This window comes from Psammomys obesus, unplaced genomic scaffold, assembly GCF_907164565.1.
Source record: "Psammomys obesus unplaced genomic scaffold, mPsaObe1.curated_primary_1811, whole genome shotgun sequence".
In the NCBI taxonomy this organism is placed as follows: Eukaryota; Metazoa; Chordata; class Mammalia; order Rodentia; family Muridae; genus Psammomys; species Psammomys obesus.
Genome location: NW_026585504.1, coordinates 66,488,806 through 66,510,881, shown reverse-complemented (window position 1 = coordinate 66,510,881; position 22,076 = coordinate 66,488,806). Strand labels below are relative to the sequence as shown.

General features: G+C 41.2%; 1 protein-coding gene and 1 pseudogene across 5 annotated transcripts in view; one reads left to right on the top strand and one right to left on the bottom strand.

Moving 5' to 3' along the window:
• Nucleotides 1–22,076, top strand: part of Zranb3 (zinc finger RANBP2-type containing 3) — a 127,277-nt gene that overhangs the window by 53,927 nt on the left and 51,274 nt on the right. For 4 of the 5 annotated variants that reach the window (XM_055602132.1, XM_055602118.1, XM_055602125.1 and 1 more), the window contains 2 exons: nt 9,102–9,273; nt 10,498–10,614. In XM_055602132.1, the coding sequence (XP_055458107.1) occupies nt 9,102–9,273; nt 10,498–10,614 (289 nt within the window). Of the gene's footprint in view, nt 1–9,101; nt 9,274–10,497; nt 10,615–11,707; nt 11,906–22,076 lie in introns of those variants that run through there. The other variant, XM_055602144.1, reaches the window with a different exon arrangement.
• Nucleotides 2,660–2,976, bottom strand: LOC129672621 (COX assembly mitochondrial protein homolog; annotated as a pseudogene).

The following is a 22,076-nucleotide window of genomic DNA, read 5'->3' as shown; positions in this document are numbered from 1 at the left end:
TTGGAAAGTCAGCTTTGTGCTGAAGACATACGAGAACATAGTATCGGTAGTTCAGCTCCAACAGACTTATGATTTTGAATCATCCTTTACTGAGTTGGTGTATGAGGTCATTCCATCTCACCTACTGCCTCTAGCTTGATTTTTAATCAACCCGTTCATTCAAAAAACTATTTTTTAGGGGGCTGGAGAGATGTCTTAGAGATTAAAAGCCTTGGCTGCTCTCCCAGAGGACCAGGGTTCAATTCCCAGCACCCACATGTCATTTAATGACCACCTATATCTTCAGATGCAGAGGATTCAACGTCCTCCTCTGGACTATGCTGACACTAGGTGCACTTGTGTTGCCCAGACATACTTTCTGGGAAAACTCATGTATATATAAATAAAATAAAATAAAATAAAATAAAACAAAACAAAGCAAAATAAAACAAAACAAAACAAAATAAAATAAAATAAAATAACAAAACTTTTTAGCTTACCTGGTGTTTGCCAGGCCATGTGTTAGCCATCATATTTGCTTTAGGGATCAAAATTATTCAAGCTGTCACTGAACTGTCAAATCTAGCACTAACCAGGTAATTATGGTTTTGATGAATGTCATGGGAAGGTGGGGGAAGGAAGAAAAGGGTGCAGTGGCTGAGTATGTCAGAGTGAACCAGTCAAGTCAGCTCTGAATCATCCTGTTAATACATACATTTCTTTCCTCTTCAGGACATGGAAATTCTATATGCTACAACCAGAACAAGAGAGACCACTGTGCCCTTAAGGAACTAAATATTCAGCTGAATATTCTAGCACTAAACTGAGGTCTCTAGACAAAAACAGGAGTTAGATAAAGATAGAGTTAGGTAGGAGTCAAATTACAGTCTTGTTCATCAGAATGGTAATAGGAAGTCATTGTAGGTGTCTTCCCTTTTCGGGGTCTTTTGCAGGCGTTAGTTATTGCTATTGTGGTTTGTTTTTTTTTTTATTGCAGCACAAATACATAAGGAAATCTATTTAACCATTTAAGTATATAGTTTGTTAGCACTAGATAAACTCATTGTTAAAAAACACTAGAACTGTTCATTTCTGGCACATTTCATCACTCTAGTCTAAACCTAGATACCCATTCAATAGTGTTCTCCACCTCTTCATTTAGCCTCTGCACTGTAAAGTTACAAAGTTTGGGACTGTCATGTATGATCAGATTTACAAGTTTCTTTGTTATTTTTAGGACTGTATTTTTACATGGTACAAAATCTTAAATCAATAGAAGAGTAAGAAATTCATATTTTTTTTGGAAAAGAGATTGTTGTGTTAAAAACAATTTTTGTCCTTTCTAATTTTGGCCCTTTTTCACACAAATATTTGTATCCATTTTATAGTTGTGTGGCATAGTATTGAGGTGAAACTGTGGCTGCAGAGATCTGAGGGACTTTGCATCATTAGCTGACATCTTTTTGGACCTGGACCATAGTTTCTGGAGTGACAGAGCCTAAAGGAGCTTGCATCTCATGACATTTTCTTATGAAAGAGAGTTTTTTGTATTCAAAGAAATGAAGAAGTAGGGGATTAAAAGTTTGACAGTTGAGGTGGTCTGAATTTCTTTCTGCAGATGGGAGCTGAGAGGATGATGAGATTAGTACCACTTGTTGCAGGATATTTCATACTGAGAACTGCAAGATTCTGTTATCTACTAGAAAAACGGTTTTGCTTGTGGTGGGGTTCAGCCTTAGTACACACCTTTAATCCAAGAGTTTTCCACTTGAATATTGTAAACAGGATTAGATAATGTCAACCCTAGGTCAAGAGGCAGCGCAAGCAACCATTTGACAGAAAGTGAACTTAGGGTTATTAAGAAAAAAAAGAGCATAAGGAGGAGTCAGAAGAACAGATAGTAGGGAGTAGAAAGGAGGGACATTCAGTTTGAGGCGTCTTGTTTGAGATGCCACGGGAGGAGGAGGCATTCCTTCTGGGACTGAGCTGAGGAGGAAGGTCAGCTGGGTGTTTTCTCTGCCTCTCTGAGACAGCAGGCTTTCATCCCAGCATTTGGCTCCTGGGTCTTTATTGATAAAGTCAAACAATTGAGATTTTATTTAAAAACAATAACCATAGGCTTCTTAGCGATGCTGAGTAGCTATTTGAGATCAGAAACAGGTTAGTAGTGGACCATTCTTCCCAGTGGTGTGCCCACAGCAATGTGATGAAGGCCAAAGTATGCCTGGAGTCAGAGCTGTCTAATGTTGGGAATTTTGTATCAATTTATGCGTGATCTAGGGGCTGAAGGACAAGGAGGTTTAGTTATCCCAGTAAGAAATCAGCATGGCAAGGAAGGTATGGGAACAGGAAGGGTATCATAACTCAGATAAAATAAACAGTCACTTGCCTGAAACATTGTAATGAGACAGGTACAGCATGGATAATGAACAGGAGTTCTTCTACTCCCTAGAAGAAGGAGTAGAAACCAGAATTATTATTATTGTTGTTGTTATTATTTCAGTTTGTCCTCTGTGCCTGTATTTAACAAATCAGAACTCTGAAATAAAGATTTTTATTTTGTAAAATATGAGTGCTTTCAGGGTGAGGGTACAGTAAACATTGTTTCCATGTGTAACTATGGTGGTTGACATTACAAATGTCAGCATTATAAAAGCTTCTGACTCACCTAAATATTTGCCTACATGCTTATTGGAAGCTTCTGTAGCCTTTTCTCGGTAGGAATTCCTATGTTTTTTAATTCTTCCCTTTCCTTGAGATATTCTAGTTTGTATTCTTCATAAAAGGCTGGATCATTATAGTCAGCAGTTAGATATTTTTTCAGTGCAGAATTTTCTTTCTGGCACTTTACTAACGTAATGATTTTGGCATCCTTGCAAATTTAGTAAAATCTTCAACTTTTTCAGAACATTACTCTCTCTCCTTTTCTCTAGTTTTTAGGAACAAAACATCTTTTACAGCATGTCTGAGATGCTGCCCTACAGGGCCCAGCATCATGGCAGGTGGATAAGAAGGCAGCCACTTGGTTGGAGCAGAAAAGGAGCCATTTTTCAAAAGAAGATTTGTTTTACCTTAATTGTCTTAAAGGATGTATTTATTGGGGAGAGGGCATTGTGCACATGAGTACTGGTGCCCTTGGAGGCCAGAGGCAGCTGATTCCCCTGGAACTGTAGTTACAGCAGTTTCAGGTGACTGAGAGCCATCTGACATAGGCGGGAGTTGAACTTGTGTCCTCTGCAAGAGCAGAAAGCTCCTTTCAGTACTCAGCCATCTCTCAGCCTCCAAGTGCAGAAGTGTTTAGATTTCCAGATAGAGCTGGTTCAAGACAAGACTACAGCTGTGAAAATGGGATGCTGGGAGAAAACTTTAGAGACTCATAAAGACAAGCAGTACAAGGATATGAGATGGAATTAAAAATCATGTTTTAAGAAGCATTTCCCCTGCTGCATGGTGGCGACACACACCTTTAATCCCAGTACTCTGCAGCAGAGGTAGATGAGTCTCTGGTCTACAGAGCCAGCCTGGTTGGTCTACAGAGCAAGTTCCAGGGCAGCCAGGGATACACAGAGAAACCCTGCCTCAAAAAGATGAAAGAAAGAGAGAGAGAGAGAGAAGCATTTTATATATGATTTTATTATTTTTTTTATTTTGAGTTTGTAATTACATCATTTCTTCCTTCCCTATTCTCCCTCCATTATCTTCCATCTACCACCACCACCCCTCAAATTCATGGCCTCTTTTTCTTTAACTTTTGGTGTGGGGGTATGTATATTCCAAAAATATGAACACAACCTCCTCACCCCATATAATATTACTTGTGTGTATATGTTTTCATGGCTGACCATTTCATATTGGAAAAGCAACTGGTGTGCTCTTCCTGGGAAGACTTGCTCCCGCTCTCAGCATGCCTTAGTTGCCAGCAGCTCTTCATCTAGGGATGAAGCCCCCTAAGCGTTCCCCTCCATGTGAGCGTGTCCATTGCTATCATCCTTGTTCCTGAAGTATTCTAACAAATAAACATGTAGAATGTCCGGGAAAGGGTGACCAGAATAATGAGAGAATTTCACATTCAGCTCCCCTAATGCCTCATATTACTGATTGCCTGCTCTATTTAAGACATTATTTCAGAGTTGCAAGTGGCACAAAGACAAGTGACACATAGTGCTCAATCTTAGGAAGCTTATTGGAATTTGAGAAAGGAAGACCTTAGGGGAATAAGTCTCTAAATATGTAAGGACCGGTCGTGCTTTAAAGGGATTAGGTTTTTGCCATTGTGTCGCCAAGAGAAAAACTAGTCCAGCCATGGAACTTACTTGGGTTGTCGATTTTGGCTTAAAATGTGAGAACAGCAAAACTATACATTCTTATATATGTGGAATCAGAACAGGGAGTTCTGGGGAGCAAACCCCAGTCCTCAGGCTTGTGTGGCAGCACTTTACTGACCCGTCTTTCTAGACAGCTAGTATAGTTTCTTCCTGGAACGTCCAGTAGAACTCTCTCTCTTTAGATTATACACTTCCTAAGACTGTCTCCTCGGCCCTCATGTGTCTTCCGTGTGCACTGCACAGCCGCTGCGAGTGGGGAAGTGGTCGTGTTGTAGAGCAGGGTCCCTCAGCCCTGTCCTGATGTCCACACTTCATGATGCTCATACAGCACTCCCTTGCTACACTGGAGGGAAGTCCATAGGCATAACCACATCCATCCACGCGTAATTTCAAGTCAAGAAAGAATCCAGCATGATGCGGAGAGAACGAAAAGTTAAGGAAACTGTGAACGTGTACTTTAATATGTCAGTATGTGAGTAGGAAAAGACATTAGGACACAATTTAAAATGAGTGCAATAAGTTTATTTTTCTGGTTAAGTGGAATCTAAAACTTCATCAATTATGGCATACGTACTATTATTTTATATGCCACCAAAGGTTAGTTTCTGAAGTTAAACTCCTGTAAATTCCAGGAATATAAAATTAAAGAAGAGGGCTGGAGATGGCTCAGTGGTTAAGAACACTGTCTGCTCTTTCAGATGGTCCTGAGTTCAATTCCCAGCAACCACATGGTGGCTCACAACCATCTATAATGTGATCCAATACCCTCTTCCATCACACAGGCATGCACTCAAGTGTATAAATAAATAAAATTAAACATAAATCATAAAATTGATGAGATGTTGGTGTGTTTAGAATTGCGGATATTGCAGTTCATCTGGAAGCTAATATATCACAGCTGTGTTTAGATGGTAGCCAGTCATAGCTGTGTTCAAATAGTAGCTACTACTCCACAGCTGTGTTCAGATGGCAGCCAGCATACCATAGCTGTGTTCACATGGTAGCCGGTACTTCACAGCTGTGTTCAGATGGCAGCCAGCATACCACAGTGTTCAGATGGCAGCCAGTACTTCACAGATATGTTCAAACAGTTGTTAATAAATTACAGCTATGTGTATTACATCTTAGCCACCAGAGTGCTTTTGGAGTCAGGGTCATGGTTTTCCACACTGACAAAGTATTCTGAGTTGAGTTTTTCTTCTAATGATTATTATTACACATATGTATATGAAGGAGAGAGGAGGAGCACCAGTGGACTATAAGCAAATACATACATAGGTACCGCTGCAGAGTCTGTTTAGTGGTGCTTGCATGCATTGAATAATCATTTAGGGGCTCCTCTGGGGAGGACTAGCTCTCCCTTATTCAGCATTGCGTGGTGCCTATTGCTCTTTATCTAGGGTGGGGCCCAATGAGATTTCCCCATCCACTTTGGCATGTCTGTTGGTGCTGTCATTGTTTAGGTCTTCTTTAGGCAGCTATGTTGTTAAGATTTCATGGGTATAGCTTCTTTGTCATATATAGAAGACACACCTGTTTGTAATCTCTACCTGTTACAGTTGTGCCAAGCCCTCTCAGGTTTGGGAGTTGTGTTGTAAATGTACCAGTTGAGGCTAGGCACCTCACAGTCAATTATTCTTTGCATTGTCACCAATTCTGGATTTCTATAATGGTCTCTGCAGCAAAAAGAAGCTTCTTTAGTGAAAGGCGAGAAATTCTCTAATCAGATAGTCTGGAGCACAAGATGTCTTAACATTGTCTCTTAACATAAAATAAATGATAAGCAAAGGTGTGATAGGAACAAGGAGATGATCAGGAGTCCAGAAGTGTGTACTGGAAGAATGAAATTTTAGGACAATAAACTAGGAGCTCACTCCCCTTAGGTAGTGAAAGTTGATGGCTACCATCTACTCTTTAAAATTGATAAGCACTTGGTACAGAATAGTGTTTCCAAGTTGGGTTTTTAAAAATGCACCTAGGGACTTAAGAGACGGCTCAGGAGGTAAAGTGTTTGCCACACAGCAGGTGGATTCCTAGAACCCACATGAAGATGGAAGGAGAGAACCAACTCCCCAAAATTGACCTCTGACTTCCATGTGTGCCCCATGTACACATACACACACACACACACACACACACACACACACATGAAATAAATAAACAAAATGATTAAAAATAAAAATACCCTGAAACTTTAAGTTCCGTCTATACCTTACTGCCAACGTTCAATCAGTTGTCATGTCCTGCAGACTCTATTGCCTTATATATTTTACTTTGTTTTAGTTTTGATACAGAGTCTGTTCCCTGACTGGGGTAAAACTCACTATGTAGACCAGGTGACCTCACAATTGCAGTAAGTCTGGCCTCTGCCTCCTCACCACTGGGACTGGTGTCCTTTTACAAGTTGATTTTGTATGGATTTTTGTTTTGTTTTGTTGAAACAGGGCTTCTCTGTATACCCCTGGCTGTCCTGAAATTTGCTTTGTAGATTTTCTAGCCTCAGACTCAGAGATCTGCCTGCCTCTGCCTTCTGAGTGCTGGGGTTAAAGGAGTGCACTGTAGAATAACTTAAACATTAAAAAGAAAAATTGGCTAGAAGGCTCGTTTGTACTGTTAAATCCTGACAATGTGGTAGATATACAAGAAGAGCCATCTAATCGTCTTGGCTGGCAAGATGACTGGTATATATGGTGAAGGCACTTGCAGCCGAGCCTGATGCAAGGAGAGAAGTGACTCACACCTGGCTGTCTGACTTCCACACGTACCGCATCATATACAAAATAAGTAAGTGTAAGAACATGTTTAAGACCGAATACATATCCATACCAGTAGAACAAAAGAGCCCAGAAAGGAACCGATCCTTTTATGATAAATGAACTTTTAACAAAAAACATTCATAGCTGGGTGGTGGTGGTACACACCTTTAATCCCAGCACTTAGAGGCAGAAGCAGGCAGATCTCTGTGAGTTCAAGGCCAGCCTGGACTACAGAGTAATTTCCAGGACACCCATGGCTACAAAAAGAAACCCTGTCTTAAAAAAACAAACAAACCTACAACTACAAAGTGGTGGTTCTGGAACAACCTAATACCCATTTGAAAGCTAGGATGTATACACTGTATATAAAAGTCCACTCCCAAAACTTCAAAGAACTGAATGCCAAGTCAGCACCTAGACAGAAGACCTTACAGGAGAGCATCAGGATAAATCGTCACACCTTGAATTTAGTAAGGCCTTCCTAGATAGAATGCTGACGTCAGGAGCAATGGAGGGGCAACTGGAGGAAGTCTCTTAACAAAATTAAACGTTAGTACTTAACAAGAGATGCCATCAAGAAATTGAGCTAGGCCTAGTAGTACATGCTTATACTCCTAGGCTTAGGGGCTGAGGCAGGAGCTTCTAAAGTTTAAGGCCAGCTTGTGTACCTTGAAAAGATTATGCTCAGAAAAGGAAAAATATTTGTGAATTGTATACTTGATAGATAAAATGTGTTTAATATGTGGATAGGTCTTAGAACTCAGTACTAAAACCAACTCAATTAAGATGGGCCAGTGATTTGAATAGACATTTCTCAATGTAAGACACATAATTATCACTAAATGTATTTTAGAATGCTTTGTATCAGTCCGAGTTGCAGTAAGAGAGATGCTGTGTACTGGGCCAGATGACAAGTTAGTGAGCATGTGCAGAAGCTGTGACTCCTGTGCACCGCTGGTGGCTGTCGGGTGGTGTGTTTTTTCAGGCCCTTCCCGCACTGTCGATAGGTGTGTAAATTGCTTTTGAAAACCTGAGTAATTCCTTCAGGAATAAACAGTTGCTATTATACCCAAGAGAAAAGGAAGTGCGTAACTTGCATAGACTTTTTCTGGATGCTCTGAGCAGCTTTATCTGTAAAATACAAAGCTTGGGAACAAACCTGATGTCCGTCGGTGGGAAAATGGCTAAAAACAGCTGTGGTCTATTTGTACAGTGGAATTTTATTCAGCCGTTAAAAGCGACGAAAGATAAGTTAATGCTGTTGCACACAGGAGTTAAAACAAGCACCAATGTTTAGTGAAGGAAGGCAGCCGTAAATGAGCATGTAGTGTAGTTTCACTCAAGTGAAAGTCAACAGACAACTTGATGGGGACAAAACTAGAAAAGTAACCTGGGTGTTTAGCCACACCCTAAACCCCAAGATAGCCGGGAATGAGACTCTGTTTCAAAAAAAAAGGTAGGGCGGTATTTGGGTATTTGTCTTCTAAGTGCTAGGCATAAAGGCGTGTGCCACCACCTTCTGACATTTTCTCAGTTTAATGTGTATGCAAATCTTTAAGTTAGGTATGAGTATAGAACATTAAAGACAGCAAAATATTTCAGTGCTGTGAAAGTATATCAGGCTGGGGTGTAACTCAGCTGGTAGAAGGCCTGCCCAGTGACCTCCAGCCTTAGTCCCTTCTTACTGGGATTACAATTGTACGTCAACATACATTGCTTAGAATTTTATTTTGTTTTGTTTTGTAAGATTTTTTTTAATTTTGGGTAGGAGTGGTTTGCCCTCAAAGGTCATCAGATCTCCTGGAATTTGAGTTACAAATGTGAGTGCTACAGAACAAACTTTGGTCCACTGCTCAGTGGACTCTCTTAACCACTGACCGTCTTTCTGGCCCCTTAGAATAGCTTTCTGAAACGGATTTTCATTTGGAAATATCAGCAAAGGGCGCCATTGCTCCTTATTATTTAAAAGGAAAGATGTGCTGCATACCTAGATTTTCTACTGTGACATTTAGCTTTGCTGTTTGTCTCTTGGTCTTAACAGATACTTTGGTAGAAGGCGTCAGTGGGATTGTAGAGGGGCATCAAACCTTAGCGAACTTCACCAACTACTAAGTGACATAATGATCAGAAGATTAAAGAGCGAAGTTTTAAGCCAGCTGCCCCCAAAAGTCAGACAGCGCATTCCGTTTGACCTCCCACCAGCAGCTGTGAAGGTGAGAGCTTAATCATTCCGAATGACTCTGGAAGGGACTGTACGTCATACTTCACAGAAGAGCATGCTTTCTTAAAACAGGTTTGATTAGTAGAAAAACTGTTGGTTTTATATCATTGCAGGAAAAGCATAAGAAGATGTAAATTCTAATTATCAAACATATGAACCGATACACCTCCTAGTGATTTAGAAAATTTGTGATGAATATAAGAAAAGCACTATGATTTCAAAAACTAGTATTAAGGATTCATATCTATAATGTAAGCCCTAGTAGTAAGAGATGCTATGTTTTATGTTCTGTAGATACATATACTCAGGGGTGAGTGTGTGTGTGTGTGTGTGTGTGTGTGTGTGTGTGTGTGTGTGTGTGTATAAAGCTGGGGCAGTGCTACATGGGTGAAATGCTTGCTGTGATAGTGTGAGGACTTGACTTGGGCTTCTCAGAACCCAAGTAAAACTGGCACTGTAATTCCAGTGCTGCTGAAAGGAGATGGGAGCAGAGACATGAGGATCCACAGAAGCTTTCAGACCATAGCCGTGGACAATAGGAGACCCTGTCTCAAACAAACTTGAAGATTTTTAAAAGTATAAATAGCTATATTGTAGAATAACTTGAATGTATCTCTGTTTTTGAAATTTGAAACCCTGTGACACTGTTGCAGGATGTAATATTTAACATATCTGAAAGCCAGGTGTTTATTTTCCCTGATTCTTATCTGTATTTACATACAGAGCCTGTATAGTCTCTGAAACTTCTTTCTATCTGGACATGACTGAGTGGACAAGTTTTCACTGTTAAATCTTAGAAGTTAAATAAGTATCTTGTAAACATTGGGTACTACATTATTTCTCAAATAAGGTCTTATTTTCTATATGTGTTATTTTAGCGTTAGAGAGAAAAATAAAATAATTTATGATATTACATTTTATGTAACTTGTTTTTTGTTTTTGTTTTTGTTTTTTGCTTTATACGCTTTTTTTCAAGAGGAAGCTTCAATTGTTTGACTTACAGTATGACAAAGCTCCTTACAGGCTTTTGTCATTGGCACAGACATGTGACCAGTCTCTTCATTGGTGTTTTAAATGAACACGTTGGTATCTATGAGAATTTTCTTTTTATATCTTTCTAAACAGAGAAGGGGAAAGTAGGACCTGATTCATGACTGGAGTAATTGTTTTGTTCGTGATGCTGTATTCTTAAACAATGTCATTCCTTCCCACATAGGAACTGAATGCCAGCTTTGAAGAATGGCAAAAATTAATGAGAGGTCCCGATTCAGGTGCCATGGAGACTGCTCTAGGGTTGATAACGTCCATGTTCAAACAGACTGCCATTGCCAAGGTACTCCTTGTTGAGCTGTTATATATTTGTCTTCATAAAGTTTTCAATGGGTTTTAATTAATCCAGTAGGTTAGTGGTATACAACAAGATGTCACTGTCATTTCAGAATTATTATGGGAAAACCAAACTATCTTGAAAAGAGACTCGGGGGGGACACAGCTTTATATAGTCCCACATTTAGACCTTCTTATGTGAGGGATGCACACTCAGCTCTCCGATTAGCTTTGGTTTCACTACATGATTCCTGAAACGATCTTTTTAAAGTTGAGGCATCATCTTTTCTCTTCTCGAGTTTAAAGAATGGTGGATCAATGGAATCAAATAGAAGACCCTGACATAAACCCACACACTTATGGACACCTGATTTTTGACAAAGATGCCAAAACCATACAATGGAAAAAAGATAGCATCTTCAACAAATGGTGCTGGCCTAACTGGATGTCTACATGTAGAAAAATGAAAATAGATCCATACTTATCACCCTGCACAAAACTAAAGTCCAAGTGGATCAAAGACCTCAACATAAAACCAGACACACTAACCCTGTTAGAAGAAAAAGTGGGGAAGAGCCTTGACCTCATTGGCACAGGAGACAACTTCCTGAACAGAACACCAACAGCACAGGCTCTAAGAGCAACAATCAATAAATGGGACCTCATGAAATTGAAAAGCTTCTGTAAAGCAAAAGACACTGTCGTCAGAACAAAACGACAGTCTACAGACTGGGAAAGGATCTTTACCAACCCTATATCTGACAGAGGACTCATATCCAGTATACATAAAGAACTAAAGAAGCTGAAAAGCAGCAAACCAAGTAATCCACTTAAAAAGTAGGGAACAGAGCTAAACAGAGAACTCTCTGTAGAGGAATATCAAATGGCAGAGAAATATTTAAAGAAATGCTCAACATCCTTAGTCATCAGGGAAATGGAAATCAAAACGACCCTGAGATTTCACCTTACACCCATCAGATGACTAAGATCAAAAACTCAAGTGACAACACCTGCTGGAGAGGTTGTGGAGAAAGGGGAACCCTCCTCCACTGCTGGTGGGAATGTAAACTTGTACAACCACTTTGGAAATCAATCTGGCACTTTCTCAGACAATTATGAATAGTGCTACCTCAAGATCCATCTATACCACTCCTGAGCATATATCCAAAAGATGCTCAAGTATACAACAAGGACGTTTGCTCAGCTATGTTTGTAGCAGCTTTATTCGTAATGGCCAGAATCTGGAAACAACCCAGATGCCCCTCAACTGAGGAATGGATACAGAAATTGTGGTACAGGTACACAATGGAATAAATTCACTCTTATTCACATAAAATTTAGATAGTGCTGTGAGTTCTTGAACTGTGTGACTACCAGATAAAATTATTGTATGTTACAGTTTTAACAAGTGTTATAGTACTTGTTTATACTAATGTGATTCTTCTCAATCCTGAGGTTGTTAGGGATTTTTTTTTTTTTTTTTTTTTTTTTTTTTTTTTTTTTTTTTTTTTTTTGTGTTTTTTTTTTTTTTTTTTTTTTTTTTTTTTTTTTTTGTTTGTTTTTGGTTGGTTGGTTGGTTGCTTGCTTGCTTGCTTGGTTTTGACACAGGGTTTCACTATGGAGCCCCAACTGGCCTGGAATATTCACTATGTAGACCAAGCTGGTGTGGAACTCACCAGCTGTTTCTGCCTCTGGAGTGCTGGGATTAAATGTATACAACCCCAGGCTTGGTTTGCGTGGAGAGAGCACATTTAAGTTTTTTTAACGTGTATGTATGTGTGCCTGCATGAGCTCATATGGAGCATGAGTGTGTAAGTGCTCCCAGAGGCCATGAGACATTCAGTCCCCTGGAAGTAGAGTTACCGATGTTGTGAGCTGCCTGCTATAGGCTCTGGAAACAGAACATGGGTCCGCTGCAAGCTCACTTAAAGCACTGAGTCAGCCCTTTGTCCCCCAGTTCTGGGATTTTGTTTCTATGTAAAATGGTTATTAAGTGTAAATTGTTAATTTATAAGTTATACGACATGAAATGTATGCTTTAAAGGTATGTAGATAGGGACTGGAAAGAGGGCTCGCTGGCTGAGAGCACTGGTGTTGTTCCAGAGGACTTGGATTTAATTCCCAGCACTTACCTGTATTTGATTCTCATGCTTCTCTGTGGCTCCACTTCCGGGGACTCCTACTTCGTCTTCTGGCCTCTGAGCCACAGCATGGATGTAGCGCAGACACACGCACATCTTTACTAGAGCGCTTCACTGTAGTTATAGAGCTGAGGGCTGTCGCTTTGCTTTGTTTTAAAATATGTTTATCATCAGCCGATGACTTTATGATAAAGTAATACAGAAATTTTCAAAATAGTAAACTGAGCATTTAAAAGTAAAAAAAAATTATATGTCAACAAGGTTTATCACATATATATAGTTGGGCACACAGCAGTGCACTCTAGAGGCTATTTCTACGACGCCAAGAAGGCCCCTTGCGGCCAGTCATTCTCCTTCCATGCACCCCACGCATGGCAGCTGCATATTAGCTTTCAAGCCCTAAATTTCCTCACTTTCCGGACACAGTATGAAGCCTAGAGTTTTCTCATGTACTGTAAAGCTCTTAGTTTAATTAAGTGTGTTACATAAGTAATTTTTTTCTCTCTGTCTCATCCTGTGTATTTTCCAATGTGTAAAATTACAACATTTAGTTTTTATGATTTCCTCCCTCGTTATTAGACTTCTAATATATTCCAGATTTTATGAGTCCCTCAATAGCAGGATGTGCTGTTAGGAATCAAAAGAGTATATATTCCATGTAACTATATAGACATCATTTTCATTTGTTTTTCCATTCTGTTGTAGTTATTATGGGCGCTACATAGCTGCCAGATCACGCGTGTCTAAGTCAGAGGGCAGCTTGCAGGAGCTGGTTCTCTCCTCCTTTTTCTGAGGCCTCTTGTTTCTTGGCTGAACTGCCTACTCCACGCTAACTGGTCCCATTTTTCCCATTCTGCCTCCACAACCATCCTGCTTTGTGAATGCTGCCATTACAGATATGTGCCACCATATTCAGCTTTTTCACATGGATTCTAGGGATTCAACTCAAGTCATCAAATTTGCCTAACAAGCACTTTGACCCACTTAGCCAGCCCTAGACATCATTTTTATCTTTTGAGGGCAGAAACCTAGAAATAGGACTGTGCTGTCAGAGAAACACTTTACCAAAACGTTTTGGAAAGTAGCTGTACCTCTTTCTGCTAGCATCGGATAAGTGCTCCAGCTGTCCTGGATCTTTGTCAGCATGTGGCATTGTCATCTTTCATTTTTCGTGGCTATGCAGCATTTTTTATTGTGGTTTTTATTTGTCCCTAAGTAGAAGTAATATTGGATATATTTTCATAATCTTTTTAGTTATTCGTTTTCTCTCTTGAGGTATCTATTTAAATTGTACTCCTATTAATATTAGGTTATAAGGATTCCTTATGTTTAAGAATGAGCCCTCTGCTATAGCTTTGCAAATTTTGCCCCCAACTATGTATATTCAATTTTTATTTATTTATTTTGGTTTTTTGAGACAAGGTCTTTCTACATAGCACTACCTTGGAACTCACTACACAGACCAGGCTGCCTTGAACTCTGAGATCCACCTGCTTCTGCTTCCTGAATGCTGGGATTAAAGGTGTGTGCCACCACCTCTAGCTCCCAGCTTCCTCCTTCTTCCATCCTTCCTTTCCTCTTTCCGTCCTCCTTTCTTCCCTTCCTTCCTCCTCCCTTCCTCTTCCCTTCCTTCTCCTTTACTTTCTCTTTCCTTCTTTCCTCCTTCCTTTTCTCCTTTCTTCCTTCCTCCTTCCTTCCTTCCTTTGTCCTAGAACTCACTCTGTAGACCAGGCTGGCCTCCAACTCGTGGAGACCCGCCTGCCTCTGCCTCTTGAGTGCTGCGGTTAAAGGGGTGCACCATCACCACCTGGCATTTTTATTTTTATTTTCTTAACATGGTATTTTAAAGGACAGAAATCTATAATTTTTAAATATTTTAGTATGTTCTTTTTATTCTTCTTTTGTAGTCCCAAGAAACTTTTACCTAATAAAATTTACAAAGATATAATATTCTAATAATGCTACAGCTTTAGAGTTTGTAGGTAGGTCTATGAAGTACTTAGAACTTTTTTGTTTTGTTTTTTGAGAAAGGATCTTATGTAGCTCTGGTTGGCCAGAAAGCTGGCCTAGAACTCACAGAGATCTGCCTACCTCTTATTCTAAAGTTCTGGGATTAAAGGTGTCTTCTAACATGCTCAGTTTAAAATTCATTCTTTACACAGAATAGCATAAAGATGGAGATTCAGAGGTTCAGTTTGTTTAAAGTGTGTGTGTGTGTGTGTGTGTGTGTGTGTGTGTGTGTGTGTGTGCGTGCACACCATAACAGGTCTCCATTTGCTTATAACAGTACTCCCATTGTGCCATCGTGGTGCTCCATTGTCCTATCACATAGTTTCCCTTGTGACAAAAGAGTGCTCTATTATCCTATGACAGTGCTCCACTGTCCACCACACTACTCCAGCACCGTGCTCCGTTATCCTGTTAAAGCATGTCACTGTCTCCTGCAGTACCGTCTGTCCCAGCACCTGCTGCACTGTGAAATGGTGATGCTCTGAAGTGCTCTGAATAGCATCTGCTGTTACATCACAGCACTCCATGACCTCATCGCAGCACTCCATTGTTACAGCGCAGCGCTACAAAGCTCTGTCATCCCATCACAGGCTCCACTGTCTACCCCAGTGTTCCACCATCACACAGCACGGGTCCATTATCCTCTCACAGTGTTCACAGTGCTCCATGGCTCTTCCACAGTGCCCCACTGCCCGGTGCTCCTCCACATCATCACAACCTCCTCCACATCATCACAGCACTTCAGTGTCCCAGCACACATCTCCACCGTCACATCACAGTTCTCACTGTGCCACCACAGTTCTCTCTCTGTTGTCCCGGGCCAGTGCTCCGTTGTGCCGTCACAGTGCTCCACTCTCCCGTCTCAATGCTCCATTGTTGAATCACAATTTTTGCTCAGGTGTGGGGGGGGTGTGTGTGCACGTAGCATTCCATTTTTAGAAATAACATGGGTTTTTTTTGTCATTGAATTTCTTTCGCACTTGTTTCATTTTTGTATTAAGAATCTTTTTTGTGCAGTACATTTGATTGTATCTCTGGTTTGAACTTTGTTGTACTAAAACAGCCTGACCAAAAGCAACTTGAGGAAAAGGTTCATTTCAGGTCATAATCCCTCTTTGAAGGAAGTCAGAGCAGGAACTCAAGGCGGAAGCCATGGAGGAGTGCTGCTTGGTAGCTTATTTTCTGCTTTACTCCCAGGCCTGTACTCAGTTAGCTTTCTTCTCTTTCTTTCTCCTTTTAATGGAGTCTTTTCTTTAATCTTTTAAATTTTAATTTTCTCTTATGTGTGAGTGTTCTGCCTGTGTGTATGTTTTTGCCACTTGTATGCCTGGAACCTGAGGAGGCTAGAAAAGAATGTTGGGTTGTAATGGTAACTTGTATTCACCTCAGTAATTGTCATCTTCGAGGCTTACTGCCTCTGTCTGCCAACCTAGACATGGTCCTGGAAGCTGCCGCCTCGGTACAATCTAATCCAGTCCTAAAATGTTTTTAGCCTCTGAGACTTACTGCTGGATAAGCTCACCCTTTCTAGCTCTTTCTGAACTCTGGCTGGCTGGTTCAACCCAGCTGTTCTGGCTCGAACTCCTCTCCCAGCTGATGGTTTCCATCTGGCTCCTCCCTCAGCCTCTGACTGAATTGCTCTACTTGGACTCAAACTGACTCTAGCAATCTAGTCTAATCTTCTGGCTCCTTCTCATTCTCTGGCTTGTTCTGTCTTTATCCATGTCTAGCTTGTTTTCTGATTTATAGGCCAGGTAGCTGGTCTACAAAGCAAGTGCGGGACAGCCAGGGCTAAAAAGGAAAACCCTGTCTCACAAAAAAAAAAAAAAAAAAAAAAGGAAGGAAAAGGAGGAGAGGCAGCAGCAGCTGTGATTCTAAGTTGTACATGATGGTCATTAGTATGGAGTTGACAGCTACTTGGTTAAGACTCGTGAAGGAAAAGAACGGAGACTAAAATCAGCTGGCCCCAAAATGAGTTGCATTTGTGAAAATAAAGTGAAGCAAATATCCAGTCATCCTTCCTCTCATCCACACCAGAGGCTCTGTTTTTAGCCACCAATGTATTTTGGATTTTTTTTTCTATTCCTGGATATAGCCAGAAATCATTAGTTCATGCCATTACAAAACGGGCATGCTCGGATGCATTTTCCTTCCTATGTCATTGAAGTCCAGTATTTGGAACCTACTACACTCTGAATAATAGAGTTTATCTACCGTATAGGCTAAGTCGGCTTTTTAGGAGTTAACTAGTTATAGGCTACATTTTTTTTCAATGACAAAATGTGTTTCTGAGTTCTTCCATACCAGTTTGCAAATTAAATTGAAGTCATACAGATTACAGATTGGTTACTATAGTCTGTGCGTTAGTGTTGAGGTGTCCTTTTAAAAACAAAACAAAAAAGGCATATTTCCTGATTAATAACATGGAGTCCCTATTATGAAGTGGGGTGCTGAAGAGGAATGGTGAAAATGACACAGAGTCTAATTCTCAAAGAATTTACAGCCTTTTGAAGAGAACAGTAAAATAAATATTCACCTACAAAAGGTTTTGCTTACTGCTTCAAACCCAGGCACTAGAGAAGAACCCAGGAGAAGGTCACTGAAAAGATGTCTTACGGAATGTACAAGTAGATGTAGCTAGTCAAAAAGTGAAGGCTGCAGGGCTGGTGGGGTGCAGTTCCAGCAGATGAAACACTTGTGCAAACTCACAGAGATTACTGAAAACTGGTATAACCAAGCAACCAAAACTAGGCATACACCTCTACTACTTGGCTGCCCAACCCAGCAACAAAGGCTTGTTATTGTTGTTTCTGTGTCTATTTTGTTGTTGCTGTTGTTGTTTTTCAAGGCAGGGTTTCTCTGTGTAATAGCTCTGGCTGTCCTAGAACTCGCTTTGTAGACCAGGCTGGCCTCGAACTCACACAGAGATCTGCCTTCTTCTGCTTCCTGAGTGCTGGGATTAAAGGCATGCAAAAAGCCTGTGCCACCACATGTAGCTCTTCTGAATCTATTTTATTTTACTTTATTATACTTACTATGAATGCAATTGGTAAAAATGAAGATCCTCAGAATTAGAGTCAGCATAATACACTCTAGGGAGGTGGGAGGTGTTAGGACTGGGGAAATGCCTGAGATGTTAGGCAAGCATACAGCTCTTGGCAAGGACCAGATTTGATCAGAAGCATCCATAACAGGTGGCTCACAACACCTGTAATTCCAGCTCCAGAAGACCCAGTACCTTCTGTGTGGGCCTCTGCACTGGCATGTGCATACATAATTTATGTGCGGGTGTTTGCCTGCATGCATGTATGTGTACTACTTGCATACAGAGCCTATGGAAGAAGAGAGCATCAACTGGTACTGGAGTTACACATGGTTGTATGCCACCATGTTGGTGCTGGGATCTGAACCTGAGTCCTCTGCAAGAGCGTTAAGTTCATATTTTAATCCACTGGGTCTCTCCAGCCCTCAAATAAATCTTTTTTTTAAAACAAGATATATGTAGTATCTGTGATTCAGCCAGTTATCACTTATTTGGGGGCACATTACAACAGTGTCTCCTTTTTAAAGAAAACTATTTCAGTAGAAATGCCAGGTTTTTAATGAAAGTTATTAAAAACCAACTCATAATTCAAAATTTCCTGTCACTTTTGGAGATGGTAGCATTCTTTGGTGCTTTATTTGCTGAAGGGAAATTTTTTTAAACATGTTCCCTTTAGGCACAAAGTGTGTTTCCTATTTAATTGCTCTAGCAGCTTAACATAAGTAGAATCCCACTTAAAAATGCAGTGAGGAGTAATAAGGTCATTACGGTATTCCCTGCTGCCCAGGGCCTAGGAGACGCTGCAGAAGGCTTATTCCTCTGCTTGATCTGTAGTTTGGAAAAGTCTGGCTCTGAACCAGAAACAAACAGCCTGCCTCCTGTTCATTAGTAGGAAGCAGTCAGCAGTAATCAATTAAGTGCAGATAAAATACTATTATTAGAGGAAACAGGACGAAAAGGAGTCCCAGATGCTTAAAATCTGCAGTTAGGACTGAGCTGCCTTGGAGGTCAGAGCGCTTGCTGTGCAGCCTGTGGGCTGGAGTCTGGACCCCAGGGCACTTGATGATCAGCAGGCTGTGAGCCCAGTCCAAGGACCCGTGAACTTTAGGGGAAGCTTCTTCTGTGCCTGCGCTCTGTCAGCCTCGAGCTATGGCCATTAAAGCAGAAATCATTTGACACTTGCTGAACTCTAAAGAATACTCTACAACATGTGTCACCTTAACACTGTAATAGGGAAGAGAAGTTCCAGCTACAAGGGCAAGTGGGAATTTGTGCAGGTTAAAGAAGTAGGTGAATGGGCAGTTGCTTAAAAAGAGACATGATGGGTTGGGAGATTCTTATAAAACTGACCTGACTGAATTTTTTTTTAATATTTGTGTTCATGAGTGTCATATTCGTTTGTATGAGTGCCAGCATGGGGATGCCATGGTACATGTATACATGTATACATGTATACATGTATACAGGTCAGAGGACAGCCTCAGGTATCAGTCCTTGTCTTCTGCCTTGTTTGAGATAGGGTCATTTGTTCACTGGTGCTTAGGCCAGCCTAGCTGGCCTGTGAGTTCCGGAGTCTGTCCCCATCTTCCTTCTCACTGCAGGGGCTCTGGGATTGCAGATGTGTCCTACTGCAGCCTTCTGGGGACTGAACTCAGGGCTTCACTCTCGTGTACAAGGGCTCCTCTCACCCAGCCTTCTTCCTTCCCAGTCCCTGACCTGAGGAATTCTTGCCTTTAGGCTTGCCGAGAACTTACACATCCAATACAGGAGAACTAGGTCAGTTCAGAAAACGAACCACTTCTCAGGTGTGGAGAATCCTGATAAATGAACATAGTAGGACTCTTCTGGGAGTGAGTGGCAGATCAGACAAGGCCAGGAAGACCACAGAAGGCCAATTTTAAGCCTAAACTGAGAACTGGGAGAAGCTGAATCAAGCCTGATCTTGCTCTTCCAAGGCACTGATATGATGCTTCTCTCTTCTTTCACCCTTTTCCTGTTATTATTTGATTTAAGGCTGACAATTCTAAATAAATTTCATCAGATATTCAATGCAGTATAGTTTTTTTTTCAGTTTTTATTTCAGAAAGTATGATATATACCTCTTTACTTCAAATATATTAGATACAACTCAGAGTGGCTTGCTGCTCTTACAGAGAATCTAAGTTCATTTCCGGGCACCTGTGTTGGGCATGTCAGAGCCACCTTGAATTCCCACTTCTGGCCTCTGCAAGCACCTGCACACATATGTGGCACACATACACATGCACACACACACACACGTAAAGACAGACATTACTAAATGGGTGTGGCAGCCCATACTATTAATCCCAGCTGGATTATTACCATGAGCTCCACAGCCAGCATGCCTTGTATATGGAGACCCCATCTCAAACCAACAGTTAAAATACTGTGTTTCTTTAAGTAAGCTATACCCTGTGGTCTCCACTAGTTACCTAAGCCTTACCTGGCAGACAGTGTTCATCTCAGTGAGAGATAAAACAGTTGTGAAGCCGTGCACTTTGTGCAGTTAGCACAGAACTTGAGCCAGCCACGCCTGCCACCACACACCTGATAATGTTGCAAGCGAGCACTTGTTCCGGTCATTTCACATCTGACAGTGCCGGGACACGGATGGGTGGTTACAGTGACAGACAGGAATGACCCTGGGGCCGGAGAGAGAGCTCATCCAAGAGCAAGGGCTGCTCTCCTGGAGGACCAGAGTTCAGTTCCCAGCAGCCGTCAGTTCTGTAGGCCGAGGCTCTGCCACCTCTGGCTTCTGTGGGTGCCCACACTCATGTGCATAGACATAACACATCATTAAAATAAAATAAACCTTTAAAAAGAAAATAAGATGTAAATCCATGCAATCGGTAACTTCAGAACCTAAAAGAATCCTTAAAGTCTGCTTGCTACGTGAGTAGTTTATATTCCAAATGCATTTGCTCCTAGGAATCATCGTCTCAAATGATAGTTAAGTTGCTGTGTTGGCTCTAGCCTAATTTTTTTATATTTCATTGAAATGAATCTTTTTATCTCTTTTGCAACTTTTTTTTTTTTAAGGCAGAGTCTCACTGTATAGTTCTGATTGGCCTGGAACTCTCTGTGTAAACAAGGCTGGCCTCAAACTCACAGAGATCCACCTGCCTTTGCCTCCTTAGTGCTGTGTCTAAAGTCATGCTCCACTGCTCTATCTGAGACTTAACTTTTGGAAAGCTTTCTACATACATTGAAAGTTTTAAGCATATGTATATATGTGCATATATTGACTTTATGACCTATGCATGCCATTAACTCAAAACTCCATCCAATTATCATTTATCCTTTTTTAAACTTGTTCTTCATATATGTATACAATAGAACTTGATTATATCCATCCCCAATCCTCATTAAAACTCCCTAGCTTCCCCAGAACACCACCCTCTCAACTTTGCCCCCTCTATAAAAACAAAACAAAACAAAACACTGAGGCTGTTAGTGCTGCTCCTAGGTATGGAGGTGCCCACTAGGGCGTGGGCAACCGTTAGCAGCCACAGTCTCAAAGAAAAGTAGCTCCCCCTCTCCCCAGAGCCATCAGCTGCCAGCAGAGCCTCACTAGGTGGAGCCTCAGGTGTTCCTCCCTCATCCTCGCTGGAGCTGGGACTAGCCTGGTCTTACACAGGTAACCACAGCTGTGGTGAATTCATGTGTGCCAGAGCCATGCCATGTCTGCAGAACCGCATTTTCATAGCATTTTCTTCTTTCTGCTGCACCTCTTCTGAGATGTTCCCTGAGCCTCAGGCTTGGGTGGGAACGGGAAGGCTGGAATGCAGGTACCATCTGTGGCTAAGGACTGACACTTTTTCTCAGCATTTTGGCCATTTACTTTTTTATGTATGTATGTATGTTGTGTGTGTGTGCACATGTGTGCAGATGGGCGCACACATGTGCATGGGTTAAGAGGCTAAAGAAAGGAATCGAGTGTTTTTCTCTGTTGTTTTCCAGCATATTCCCTTGAGACTGGGTCTGTCACTGAACTGGAGGCTCCCCATCTTAGCTAAGCAGCCTGGCCAGCAAGCTCCTGGAGTCCTGCCTGTCTTTGCTCCCCCAAAATGGAGTTACAGGCGTGCACAGCCTTGCTCAGCTTTGAGGTGGTACTGGGAGTTTGATTCAGCTCCTCATTCCTGTGTAGCAAGGCTCTTCCCCACTAAGCCATACCCCAGCCCTCAGCCATCAGGCTTTTAAAAGCAGTGGTTTGAGAGAGCTTGGGCTTTCTCTCAGCAGCTCTGGTCCTGATGA